General features: G+C 41.6%; 1 protein-coding gene across 1 annotated transcript in view; it reads right to left on the bottom strand.

Annotated features, from left to right (window-relative positions):
- Positions 1–9,615, bottom strand: part of LAMA2 (laminin subunit alpha 2) — a 388,353-nt gene extending 378,738 nt beyond the window's left edge. Inside the window, exon 1 of the mRNA XM_075497163.1 lies at positions 9,537–9,615. Within this exon, the coding sequence (XP_075353278.1) occupies positions 9,537–9,615 (79 nt within the window). The remainder of the gene's footprint in view (positions 1–9,536) is intronic.
- Positions 9,616–14,213: the final 4,598 nt, after the last annotated feature.

The following is a 14,213-nucleotide window of genomic DNA, read 5'->3' as shown; positions in this document are numbered from 1 at the left end:
TTTTTAAATATTAGCATCATACTTGCCAGCTTCCATTTCCCCTCTAATGAGGCTGTTCATGTAACCTGTTCAACAATCGGTTATACAATGTCATTACTCTATCAGCACTTTCACACCAAGTTCTTCACATGCTTCCATAAATCTCAGATTCAAATACCTATTTCCTCCAGAGCTACTGAGATGATACCACTCATCAGCCTTAACCAATCCATATCTAAGCTGATTCCACAAACATTTTCATGCCAACAACAAATCCTATACCCAGAGTTGATAATTTAATGAATCAGCATTTCTATCCTCCTGTATCTGCTGTTTAGACCAAAACCCTGAGGGCATTAGCTGTCTGTGTCCTCTATAATGCTAAACACAATCAGAAATTACTGTATATCTTTCAGTAGTTTGCTCATCACCACAATTTTTCTCTTGAACTACTTTATACATGGGATCCAGCACCATATCACCTTCTGTACATATAGCACCTCTATTTTAATCCTGAAGAGCCTGGAATACAAAGAGAAGGCTTAATATAAGCCAAGGTTAATTCCTGAAGCAAAAAGCTTGGTTTATGAGCAGTCATCTCACAGAGTATCTAACTATTTTTATTTTCATTCTTACAAACAGACATAAATAGCCTTCTCTCCCAAACTTTTCCCCTCAAAATGTACCTTATGTTCCTCAAGCAATGTTTCCAAGATGAGCACTGTCAAACTGTACATGTATCAGTAAGCCATGTGTTCAAATTAAAAGCCACAAATGACTAAAATAAAAAACAGATTTTGTATAGATAATGAAAAATATAGAAACACTGTGCAAAGACCTACACACACAGTTTTACTCTCTGTCCAAAGTAGCATACTAAACCAAGCACTGATCTCTCTCTCACTAGTGACATACATGTAATTTTACTATTTTGAGTTATATTACAGGACTTAATCAAGATGAAAGACAATAGGTGAAGGCAAAAAGCAGACCAGCAAAACAAGTAGTTGCATAAGAACCTATCGCCACCTCTGAATCACAGAAGTTTTAAATAGATATTTTGGGACAAATAGATATTGTAAGTAGAAGCAAAGTACTGTACAAACAGCCACAGTTATTAGTATCATGAAGAACCAATACATTACAACACAGCTGCATCCATTCATCCCTTTAGATACTATCATCTAAGAAGGACAGCCAGAAAAGAAATAATGAGAGTAACAATATTGACCAAAGGATAAGGTATATCTTCAACGAATAGACGAATCCCTCAGTGTAACAACCTGAGTTCCACTTTATTCTTCTGGGACAGTGTCTAATTTCCCCAAGAACTGACTCAAGCTCTTGATGATGATGATGATGATTGTTGTTGTTGTTTTTCCCATCACTTTTCTATGCCACAAAAGTTCTTCCACCACTTAGACTATGAGCTTCAAAGTCACTTTTAAATAACTCCTACCAATATGGCAGGCAGGCTCAGTGCATCTTCCCCTCTAGTTAACAAACTATGAAGCTGATATAAGCATTTAGCTATTAATTTTGCTGGCAAATGACTGCCTTATTCTCCATGTCAAAGCTGCAGCTGGGGGAGGAAACTGAAGCTGCATGCAGAATCAATGATTATAGGGTATGCATGTAAAAGCTTCCCACCTACTCTGAATTTAGAAAATATTTGCCATATTTACTATATAAGCATACCAAAACTGACTGGGAGGGACAAGCACACTTACACAGACTCTAAACCCACACAACACACAACCTTAATACAATGGAACTGATTTAGAAGAGTGTGCCCAGCTGTAGAAAGTCATTGTGCTTAAGAGAAGAATTCAGTGTGCATATTACAAATATATTTTTCAATTAAATGTGTGGGGTTTTTTCCCATGGCAAGGAAAACCTTTTTGTGTGAGGGCTCATTCTTCTTTAAAAAGGAATGATTAATAGAAAATATTCTCCGATTATACCAAAATCAAAAGCCAATGAGAAATGTACTCTGTTTTATGCCATGTACTGTGTATGGGAATTCTTAACTCACAATTGGGGTTTTTCCACAACTGTTGTAAAAGGTCACTAAAAAATTATCCACAGGGATGAAATGGTACCAAGAATTTATTTTGTCAGGTAATATTAACAAATTCAGTATTGTCAATGATGGCTCAAGGTTAAACACATGAAGTGTACTTCTGATGCTCTGCAATCATCTTTTTGTTGCCACTACAAAAAAATGCATGCATAATTCACACAACTAAATCAGATGTGCAACTGCATCACACTCAAATCGCCAGCTCTGGCATTTGAACAAACATACATGTTCTGTTCCTGGTGGTTTCAAATATCAAACTCAAAAGCCCTGTATGTTTTATATACGTCACTCTGCATTCTTTAAAAGGCATGGATTTCCTCTTGTGTCGTAGAGCTCTATGGCTTTCAGAGGAATCCAGACTACTCGTATTCTCTGTCATTGCAGGCAGGTTTAGAAAATGCACAAAATAGTTATCACTGCAACATAGTATTTTATCATACATATTTAGAAACATAGTAATATGTACAAATAATGCTATTTATTTATTCCTTCTCCCAGCCTAAAAGTTATTCTTAACTCCAGGCCTAAAAGGGCCACGAAAATGATCTGAGGGCTGGAGCACCTCTCCTACGAGGACAGGCTGAGAGTTGGGGTTGTTCAGCCTGGAGAAGAGAAGGCTGTGGGGAGACCTTAATAGCACCCTTCCAGTACTTAAAGGGGGCTTATAAGAAAGACGGGGACAGACTTTTTAGCAAGGCCTGTTGTGACAGGACAAGGAGCAATGGTTTTAAACTAAGGGAGGGCAGATTTAGACTGGATTTAAGAAAGAAATTTTTTACAATGAGGGTAGTGAGGCACTGGAACAGGTTGCCCAGAGAGGTGGTAGATGTCCCATCTCTGGAAATATTCAAGGTCAGGTTGGACGGGGCTCTGAGCAACCTGATCTAATTGAAGATGTCCCTGCTCTTGCAGGGGGGTTGGACTAGATGACCTGTAAAGGTCGCTTCCAATCCAAAGCATTCCATGATTCTATGATTCCATGATTCCATTCAGCAACAAACGTATAGCAGTAGTTCTGTATTCTCAGTGCAGGATATACTCCAGGAAAGTTAATATATAATGCATTTCCCCATAATAGAGATTATCCAGATATTTCTGTGGAACAGGATTGCAGGCTGTTGAGTAGCTAGCATAAACAGAGGAATACATTGCCATATTCAGCATCTTCCATCAAAAAGTAAAGGTAGCCCAAGTGAAAGTGGCACCTAAAAGTCTCAGGGTTCATCTGAGGAGCTGGTGTATATGTAGAAAACCAAATTAAATCCTAAATCAACTCTCACTCTCACTGGAAGCGTGCAGAAAAACAGTGCTTCTGATTTCTTTTTCTTGCACCCCCAAGTTCCTGATTGCCAACGCCCAGCTTTGCTCCATTTTCCCATAGCAGTGGGAAATATACAATATGTTTAGAGGCATTTTCCAAACTTTTCTGACGAAAAATTCTTCTGATTTGTTCTAATTGACCTCAAAGACTGCCTCCACTCATTGGGTAAGTGAAGAATGACAAGATACAGTCATTTGCCATTAAAAAAAATTGATATAGCTATAAAAATATTTTTTAAAAATCCTATTTTGTTCACTTTTTTGTAATTTTCTTTTTTGTTACATCTTAAATCCATGAATTATGGCAGTAGTAGATACACGTCAGTTGGGACAGAACAAGGCGTTGTAATGGTATTTGGATAATCCACTCTGCAGGAATGTTCATTATTCTTCTTGAGGTTTCACAAGAGTTCCCTGGCATAATGCTGCTACAGCTGCTTTACAGTCTAATGTTATTACAAGGTCTGATTCAAAGATAATGTCTGCTAGGGGAATCTGGCAGGGAGCAGAGTCCTAGGAAAATCCTTGTGATGCTAAGGTGTAACTCATGGAGACTGAACTGGTGAAAAAAATCAGCAAAGTAACAGCTATTTGTTTTGAGTTTTGCTAGAATCCTGAGACATCTCTGTTGTTTCTCAGAACAAAAAATTCAAGTTACTTTTTTTCTGGAAATCTTATCATGTTTCTAATCAAAATAAATCCTAAAAAATAAACAAAAGAAGAAAGGTCTAATCTCTACCTTATCCATAGTACAGAAGTAGCCCAAAAATCATTGCCATTTTCTTTGGTACCTCCCTTATCTGTATTTTCAGATTGAGGAGAACATCAAAACTACAAAAAGCAGGAACTAGGAATCAGCCATCAACTACAGTAGCTGGTACAAGAGAACAACATGTAGTCATCAGCAAGAGCCAACTCACGAACTAGCTCTTTTGGCAAACATCAAGGAATTCCCTTTCCTGTTTCAAAGACGTGGATGCAGTCAATATAAAGTTTAGCAAACATAACATTTTTGCCTGTATTTTACATCTGTAAGCAAGATTTGGTCTGTACTGTTGTTAGTGTGGCCTGAGTTGTTAGTGTGTGACATATGAGCTCTCAGATACTCTAGACAGAACTCTAATTCAGGAAGAAAAATATCCAGTAATTAAGGGCTTTATTATCTAAGAAAAAAGTTGGAAAAGAAAAGGAGATAATCAGGTATACATACTGCTTCATGTTTAGCTGTATTTGTGTCCTGTTACGTTTCCTGACCTACAAATACAAGGAGTCTGGACTTCAGGGGAAAAAAAGAAAAGGGGGGGGGAAGCAACCCTGCACCAGGAATTCATGCTGCCTCATATTCCAAAATACTATAATCTCCAAAAACTGTCAGTCCAAGTAGCTGGATAAGAAATTAGAACATGTGTGGGTGGATTCCTTCCTCCAGCCTGAATTAATTAAAAATGATTGTTTGCTGTATTATTTTAAAGTGGATTTTTGGAACAGGTTAAAGAATCACTGTTCTGACTTCAGTATTTCAAGCCTAAGAAGAAAGGCTCCTGTAAAAAACTTGTAGGAGGAAAAATTAATAATAAGGGGTTTAAACATAAAGTGCATTTTATGTTTTTATTTGTTGCTTGGAGAAATTCACACATTCTTGTACAAGACCTACCTCATTCAGTCTGGCTGTGGTTATTTCAAGTTAAAGCATGTACACAAAAAACACACACAAATTCATGTCTCCAGTCAGTCTGGGCAATTCTGCCTATTTCTAATACCTTAAGTTGGCCTTTAATTACTATGTTTTTCTTTCTCACGCTCTAAACCTGACACACATATTAATACCCTCTGCTTTCACTTTCTCAACCAGTTATTAAACTATAAGAAAATAATATGGGCAACAACTTTAAACTAAAAAGTTACAAGCGATCACAACGTATTTCTGAGACCAGCATCTCCCAAAATTTTGAGGCTGGTTAATCCCTATTGATCAGGCAGCACTAAATATTCCTAAGAGAGTTTCTAGAACTGATCAATATCTGTCTTGTATACATATATGTAAAAGAAAATTATAAGAAAGAAACAAAAATCCTAATTTCCAGGTCACCAAAAGTTTATCTGCAAGAACATTTAGTAGCATATAGAATTAATGTAAAAAGGGTATACATAGAATGTACTATACTGCAGTATACCTTCAGTGAACAAGGCTTGTTACCTGTTATAAAATCCTGAAATTGGATTAAAGAAGTCCTTTTTTTAAAAGCACACACAGGATTTTACACATTGTAAGACCCCCACCCTCCACAACAGACAGACTCTCCTTCACATTCTTGAAGCTAGAGCCCCACATATGTTGACTAACCAGACTGAATGGTTTAGATAATGGGTAAATTCTACCTTTCCTCTAGCAGAAGAGAAAGTACTTTGGGGCTCTTTCTCCCAAATAGCCATTGATTTTCAGCAATTATCTTAAAGATTTGTACATTGCTTTCAAATTTGGTTGATATTGGACAACAACTTCAAAATTTATTTAGGTGAGAATAAGCTGATAAACAGAGCAATCACCTAAGCATTGTTCTCTCAGGAAAGTAGAATGCAAATTTACCAACATTATTCTTTCCAGTACCAACTAAATCATTTACAAGCACCATTCTCCAAATAAAGACAGCAGAATGTTTTGAATGGTCAAATGCTATCAACCATGATGGAAATGCTCTCTATATAAAGATTACAGCTGGGGGGGGGGGTTGGTCATTTTGGTCATCATTGACCTTACTCCAAAGAGGTCCCTATAAAGAAATAGCAGATTTGACTTCTGCTTTACCAGATTACATTAACAAAGCATCTCTTTTTTTGTCTCTAGAAACAGAGAATCTAAGTCCACACAATATTCTTCAATCTTAATATGTGAAATATTAAAATTATGTCCCATTATCTCTCTTGACTTTTCAGAGTACAGTGTATAATACGCACACATATACGTATGTGGGAAGGAATCTTGTAACTCCTCATTTCCATGAGATAACACAGAGAGAACAGTTTTGAACTAAACTCTGAAAACTCGTTTAAAAAACCTACACCTACAGACAAACTTAAAAATATTGACCAACTTGCCATCATCCATTGCCTAACAGACTGGGACCAGTCATATTCTGCTAACACTAGGCTGACGTTCACCCCTCATTTCTCTTTCAAGTGAGAAATTTCACTTTGACTTTATAAGCATCCTATATACATCAGCTCTTGGAGTCAGCTTACACTTCCGATTTGTGAGATGCTAAGAAACACCTGTACTCCATGAGTTATCTCCACTGATGCCAGCAGCTGACACCACAGATCAGGTTACCCTGCAGTCTATGCTCCTTAGCCCTGTCCCTACTATTCACACCTGTCAGAGATACATAGCTTCAGTTCTCTCCCATGATAGATACTCAGACCTTTTAATAAAAGGATGAATTCTTCAAGATCAAAAGCAAGTTTTTTATTCCTTTCTAAACTACTACTATTTTGTTTCTCTCACATTCCACAGGAATGAGGATTAACCAAGGTTCAAGATCCAAAAGGAACATTATATAGCACTTCAGTAAGTTTGCCTTAACTGCAAGTTAGGCATACCTTTAAGAAACACTGTTACAGAATGCACATGCCTTTCTGGTTCTGATTCTTCCATTTTATGAGAAATTCTACATGACCACTTAGTGTTCAAACAATAGAACAAATAACATGTGTAGCTGAAAAAAAAAAAAACTAAAATTAACTCCAGGTTTCTGACCACAGTAAATCTTCTACCAACTTAAAAATAAAAAAAATAATTAAAAAAAAAAAACCACCCAAAACAAAAAAAAACCAGAATTACAGACTGTTCTCATCTTTGAGGTGCAAAATGTTCTTGAACTGTTCTGTTCTAAAAAACAACATGGGAATTCATTGTGATGTCTCAAATACTGTTTTTCAAAGCATTGCAGCTTTGTTACATAATCCTCTCCGCAGACATCTGACTGGTGCTAACAATTAGAGAGCAATACTTACCATCCAGCGTTACGGTTTTTACCAAATAACTATTAAGTGGAAAAACAAAAGTTGTAAGTCTAAAGGTATAAACGATGGGTCTAGTAACATTCTTGTACATGTTAGAAATCCCCCAGGACTTCAGTGAAGTCAGACTTCTCAAACTTTTTGCATTAGAAAGGAGTTCATTACCTCTTTGCCTGGGCCACACAGTGATATCTACATAGTGCTAGCACCTCCTAGCAGCTCTAACAGATCTTAGAAATTTAGAAGACAGTAAATGGCTTAAAAATTTGGCAGGCCAGCACTTGAATTCAACTGTGAGGTTTAGAAGGTCCCATCATCACATTATTAACATGTAATTAAAAGTCCTAGTGCTCCTCACGGAACTACCAGAACTCAGTTATAATACCAATGATGCAGCAGATGAACACTCAAGACACTCACTTCTCATTTAAAAGGAAAATAATGATCGTATCCCTTCACTGCAGAGGTTATAAAAACCAAGATACTGTATAAAGAAAAGGACATTCTCCAAAAGTGTCTCTGTGTGCATGTGAGTGAGAGAGCAAGAATATTAAAAGGAATGCTAAATCAGTATTTTTCTAGCTGAAAAATGAATTAGCTGGCAGGGGAAAAAAGAAAAAAGAAAACAAAAAACAAAAAACCAAGAGGAAAATCCATGATGTACTATACCTTAAATGCTCTACTTTTAAAATCTCAGTCTTCAATGTTTACCAATAAGTCATCATCTAAACACAGTCGAATTCTGGATGAGTTTTTATCTACACAGATACTTGATCAACTGTCATTTATCCTCACACAGTAAAATTAGTATTAAGGAGTCAGCTGCTTGAGACACTTTTTTCATGAAACGACAGTGCATCATGTTTTTCAAAGTAAACCCTAAACCCTAAAAATTCCTAATCCAAAGTGTTCAGCCTATAGTGTGACATCATGGCCAAACAGAAGGTAGCTGTTATTCCAGTCACTTTAATTAGGTTTTTTTTAACACACCCATGGTATCTCCTTACTGAATTCTTTTTAGCAAGGCTAAAAATGTAAAGGGCAGCAAATGCAGGCACCAGAAGGAATACCGTGAGCTGAAGAATGGATTTAAGGATTTGCTATGACAGCTGATAAATTTCATAGTCTATTTCTCCCATACCTGTACATCACCCTTTTTGATCCTTCCACATAACGCTAATTGAAAAAGCAAGCAAACAAAAAAAACCTCTTAGCGTCAACACACTGTGTAATAGAAATTACAACACGCTGTATAATAGAAAATGACTGTATGTGTAAGACATTGACTACTCGTGCAGGATACAATTGATACTGTTCCCGTTCCAGTCGTGGTTAGTTTTTAACACCGAGAAAAGCTTTGTTACTGGGTAAGTGCGTGCATCAAATTGTCACCTTAAGTAAAAGCAGCCCGAGCAGCCCGCATTTGTTTCAACACTGGCTACCAAGCTTCCCCTAATCACAGAGGTGCCAAGAGACGGGCACAACACGGGGAGAGGCTGCCAACAGATTAGCCTGCAAAGAGTATGTGACGCTTCGGGGACCAGGACATGTCGTCCAGCCGTCCCTAAACTATTAATAACAGTAAGTATGATTTGTCCCTCCGTGTTCAGTCACAATGCAGCTCATCTGCTACGCTCTGATCCGTCACTTTGCCTCTTAATAAAAGCGTGTGTGAGAGTTAACGGGGAAGAGCGAGAGGGGGAGAGAGTGTAACGGGGGGCGCAGACGAGCTCCCCGGCAGGCACAGGCACCCCGCCGGGACCCCGGCAGCAGCGCCCGCGGAGCCGGGCGGCCCTGCCCCGGGGCGGGCCGGCGGCAGCGCGGCCGTTACGCGGGCGCACCAACGGGGCGGCCGCCGCTCGGCAGGGTGGGAGCCCGCGGCCCCGACCAAGGGCTGCGCTCCCGGCGCCGCGGAAGCCCTCCTCGGCCTGGCCGCTGCACCGGCGGGGGTGCCCCGGCAGCGCTCCCTCGCCGAGTCCCTTCTACAGGCTGGGGGTTACTTGTCACGCTCGGCCCCTGTCCCCCCGACCCTCCCGTCACCAGGACTCCCGAGCCGGTGGCAAGGTCGCCTCCCCCTCTACGTCCTCCGCGGCCCCGACCGGGGCGGGTGAGGCACGGGCTCCCCGCTCCCCTGTACCTCTTTGCGGCGGCGGCGGCTGGCCTCGGCTGCCGAGCGCCGCCAGCAGCAGGAGGAGCGGCAAACTTCTCCGTGCCATGGCTCCTGGGCAGCCGAGCTGCTGGCTTGTCCCGCCCCGGGCCAGCCAGGCGAGTGAGCCGCCGCCGCCCGAGAGAGGAGAGGAGACCCCGATGCCCCGGGCAGGGAGCAGGACACACCCCTGCCCCCCCCGCCCCCGGCCCCGCCGCTCTCCGCCCCGCCGCGCCGGGCCGCGTCTCCGAGGGCAGGCGAGGCGCGAAAGCGAGAGGGGCCGGTGGGCGCCCAGGGGGAGTAAAGCCGGGCGCTAGGGGCAAAGGAGGGGGCAGAAGCTGCCGCAGGCTCCCCACGGCGCTTACCGCGGCCGGGCGCGCACCGGGAGGCCGCGACGGCCCGCGTTTCGGGAGCGGCCAGGTAGCGCCGGCAGAGCAACGGCCCGCCTGCCGCCGCCAGCCGCACGAGGCGCCGCGCGAGGAGGGCGGCACGGCACGTGCCCTCCTAACGGCCGCAGCACCCGCCGTAACGGCCGCTCCCGCCGGCGCCGGCACCCTGCGCTGGCAGGTTTTCTGATCCTGGGGATCAGAAAACAACGCGGAGCCTTCCTGGGAATTTTCTAACAATTTAAAAAATTTATCAGGTTATCTGAGAGATATAAAAATACCGGTACTGTGAAAAAAAAGCTTTCTGGGTAGGCATTCAGAAAACTAGAATTGCAAATAAGCCAAAGACATTTTTCCTGCTGTCCCTGGGAGTAGTATGTCAGCGCTAGCCACATATGACAGGAAAAAATCCATATTACTGCATAAAGGAAAAATTAATGTTGCATTAAAGTAAAATGCCGATTAAAATCTATTGTGTAGTTTTCCTAAAGAAAAAAAAATACTTTAAAAAAGTCAATAAAACCCGATTTTGATAATGGAAGGGAACAGCAAGGCTTCCAGCCTGCATATAAGCATACTGAAAAAGTATATAATGGATTGTTAGAAAAAGAGAGCTGGGCTGAACTTACAGTGTGTGCACAAAGGCACAAAAATAGGACTGCGCTAGCAGCACGTTTCTGACTTGCGTGGTCACCCCTTGCGTGGTCATTTTCACAGATCTCATAACGCAGCGCTTCAAGCTGAATGTTCTTTGTATTTCACATAGAGTTCAAGCAATTATACATATTTCCCGACATAAGTACTTCAGTATGTATGCACACAAACACATCTCTACTTGCTGAAGTCAACATTGAGCAAGGCTAGGGATAAGTATGCGCAAGCCTGCGTTTGATACATTGTCTATTTTAGCTCTCAAACCACAGCCTTTTCTGTTGGTAAATTTGTCTGTTACTCCAACCCCAAATTCAGGGAATGCGGCATTTTGCGCATAATAGCCTCACATCCAGCAACACAGCCTGCTTGTTTCTCTCACTGTCATCCCACCCTGAGTAGAGTCGTTCTTTCTCTTCGCAGTGACTGCTCACTTCTGAGGTTTCACCCCAAATGGCCTGGGCTCTGCTGCTGGGATTCCTGTTACCGGACGCCCATTGCTTCTGCGGCCTTCTAGAAACTGCTCCCCCAGTACAGGGTGGCAACAATGAATGCTCTTATACAGCTCAGCCATCTGTCACTCATAAGTCAATGGAAAATACTACACTCCTCTTGCCAAGCGATGATGTAGTGGCCTTCTGCACTTCTTACTGGGAAACCCAAGTTCAAGGTTCATCTTGATGGTTTTCATGTTGTCAACTATTTGCTTTGTTGTGGAAGTATACATAGTCAGTGAGCTGTGAGGGACAGAGAGAGAGGCGGTGTTTATGACACTATCCACAGTTTTTTCACTGTCACTGTTGTTAATCCATGAAGTGTTTCCATACAAGCAGTACAGTCACTAATTTCTTCCGGATGCTTCTCTTTCTGCAATTCCCTTCATGCAAAAATTGTGACTGCAAGGAATTATGCATATATACAAGAGGAATAAGCTAGTGAATTGTTAAGTACAAAATAAAGGAAAACCACTTCACCCCAAGTATATCCCTGTGACTTGGAGAATTCAGTGCCAGTTTTATAGGTAGGGATTTGACTACATCTACACGGCTTTGATTCTAAAAACACATTTACTGGTTGAATTAGGCCAAGCGTAGTGGCAGCTGCTGCATAAAAGCCACACTAGCATGAGTTGCATACTCCCCCAGCTGGAGAAATTCCTTCCAGGGCTCTGAGAGCTGCAAGCGCTACAGATGAGTTTGAGGTAATACTCCAGAAGCAGATTGTAGAAACTGAAAGTGAGACCTGAAGGCGGGATCCTCTGCTGCTTTATGTAAAGAAGGTCTCGTCAGATCTTAGGCAGTAGGCTCAGATACGGATTCATCGCGTACCGGGGCTGAAATGGGTTATAGTTTTGACTTTATGTTCAAAACTGTCTTAACAACCCTTTTAGTCATATCCAAAGATGAGTCAAATTCCCTCTTGTCGGTGCTGGGTTTTTCTGTGCACCAGCCTTTCTTGCCTTTGCAGCTTCTGAGGTTGCTGTTAGTCTTGAAAACAAAAGCTAGTACTTTTTCAGTGCCTGTCCCAGTATGTTTTCCTCTTTTTAGGCATCTGCAAAATATCCCCATGACTCATGAATTGTTAAGCTCAACAGGAGATTGGTTGTAGGGATCCCTACTTCCCCAGATGTCAATATTACACCAATATTAAACCCCACATATGTTACTTACCTGACCTTTTCTTCAAATTGGCTTTTCCTGCTGTTGAGCCTGTATGGTCTTTAATGTGAGATGGTGTTGTAAGAACTCAGCCTACTTTCAGTTCAGCTGCACTGTTGTCATGCCCAGGTACCTAATCACCGCAGCCAACACTAACTTCTCTGTAACTGTACACCAGAGCTGTAAACTTTAATAGTTTGGGGACACAGAGAAGCAAGATATGCCAGGATAACCTACTGGCTTATTAAATCAACAACATTTTTCACATCTGAACGACAGGAAATAATTTCATACTATAAAATGCCAGGCTGTGTCAAGAAGCAGCAAGACGGGGCTGCTCCGAAAGGGGAGGCAAGTTGGAAGATGAAGACAACAGCAAGGTAGGCAGGGCAGCGGCCTCACCAAGAGGGCTTGATCCCACAGTACCTGAATGCAGGAAGAGCGGGTCTGGTGATGATGGATCAGCCAAGAGTCCAGATCTCCAGGTTCATAGTGAGGAGACAGATCTGAGGTCAGGCCAGGAAGTCAAGTCTGTAAATCAGGATCAGGATCAGTGAGGTGCAAAGCAAGGCACAGACATGCAAAGCGCAGGCAGAGACTGAGGGCAAGGGCTTGAGCTAAAATGCAGCACGCGCTCCTTAAATGCAGGGAGGCACCAACAAGGTTTCTCCAAGCTCTTTCTCACACATCAAATGTGTCACCACTGTCTGACACAAGGTTACATGGCTGTGCCAGGTCAGAGGCGGCCTCGAGCACAGGCAGCCAAACCCATAGGAGTGGAGAGGGGAGGCTGCAGAGCCTGTAGGTGCACGCAGGGCCATGACAAGCCGGACAAAATGGAGATAGATATGAAGCTTTTTAGCTATAGCACTGGCTAAGCAGCAATAATGATAGTGTGTACTGAGATGAGAACTGCTGGGCTGAAAGAAGGATGTGAGCAGAATCAGGTAAGGACTCATCTAGGATCCAGTATCACTTAATTTTTTCATGACCTTTGCATAAAAATGAGAGGTGTTTTTAATGAGTTTTGCTGATGAAATAAGATTGAGGAAGACCAATGTATATGTTATAAATTTATACATTTATGTATAGGTATATACATTGTGAATTTATACAATTTTTATTCTTGATGACTGAAGTATAGAAAATTAGAAGATGCTGAATACTGCAAGATCCAGGGTCATGCACATAAGGACTAACAGTAACAGTTTCTTACGAGAATTAACAATAGAGAATATAACCGGAAATTCCTGGCTGGAAGTCAGTGAGTCACAAGACATTTTTGAGTCACCAGAGTGATGCAGCTATGAAAAAGCAAGTAGTGCCTAGGATAGATAAGGCTTAGGATCAGATAAAATATTTCCAGTGAAGATATGAAAATGAATACTGTTGTACTGTTGCATTCCACCTAGGATATCATAGGGAATTATGATCACCCATGTTCAAGAAGAATTAATTTGGACTTAAACAGAGCAGAGCCCTCTGGGGAATAGAGAGCTTATCTGAGACACATAGATTAGAAGGGTTTGATTTGTTTAACCTAGCAAAATAAGATGTGAGACAGTTCTAAGCATATCAGGGATGTTAATGGATGGAATTGTCACAAAAGGAAACGAGCATAAGCAAGATACAAATCAGTATAGGCTGGAAAACTGGAAGATGGTTTCTCATCATTGGGTGTGGAAACAGCCTTCTCTTAGGAGAGCAGAGGGAGAAAATTTAATTGATTTAAAGGTAGAGCTTGGCAGATTTATGAAAGTAGTTCCATGACAAACTTGCCTGCAAAATGCAGGAGGAATGGATTTGATGACCTGTGCAACCCTGTCCTATGTTCTTAGGAGGACTGTAATCAAAGGATAAAGCAAATAAACATGAAAAATAGGTTTAAAGGGTAGAGAGAAGAATCAGATACAGCACTTAGGATGAGTTGAAATGTGTGAATCACAACAATCAAAAAATTAACCCATTTTAGG

The sequence above is a fragment of the Mycteria americana genome, chromosome 3 (genome assembly GCF_035582795.1).
Source record: "Mycteria americana isolate JAX WOST 10 ecotype Jacksonville Zoo and Gardens chromosome 3, USCA_MyAme_1.0, whole genome shotgun sequence".
Taxonomy (NCBI): Eukaryota; Metazoa; Chordata; class Aves; order Ciconiiformes; family Ciconiidae; genus Mycteria; species Mycteria americana.
The sequence above is the reverse complement of the archived record's forward strand: the minus strand, read 5'-3'. Positions and strand labels throughout refer to the sequence as shown.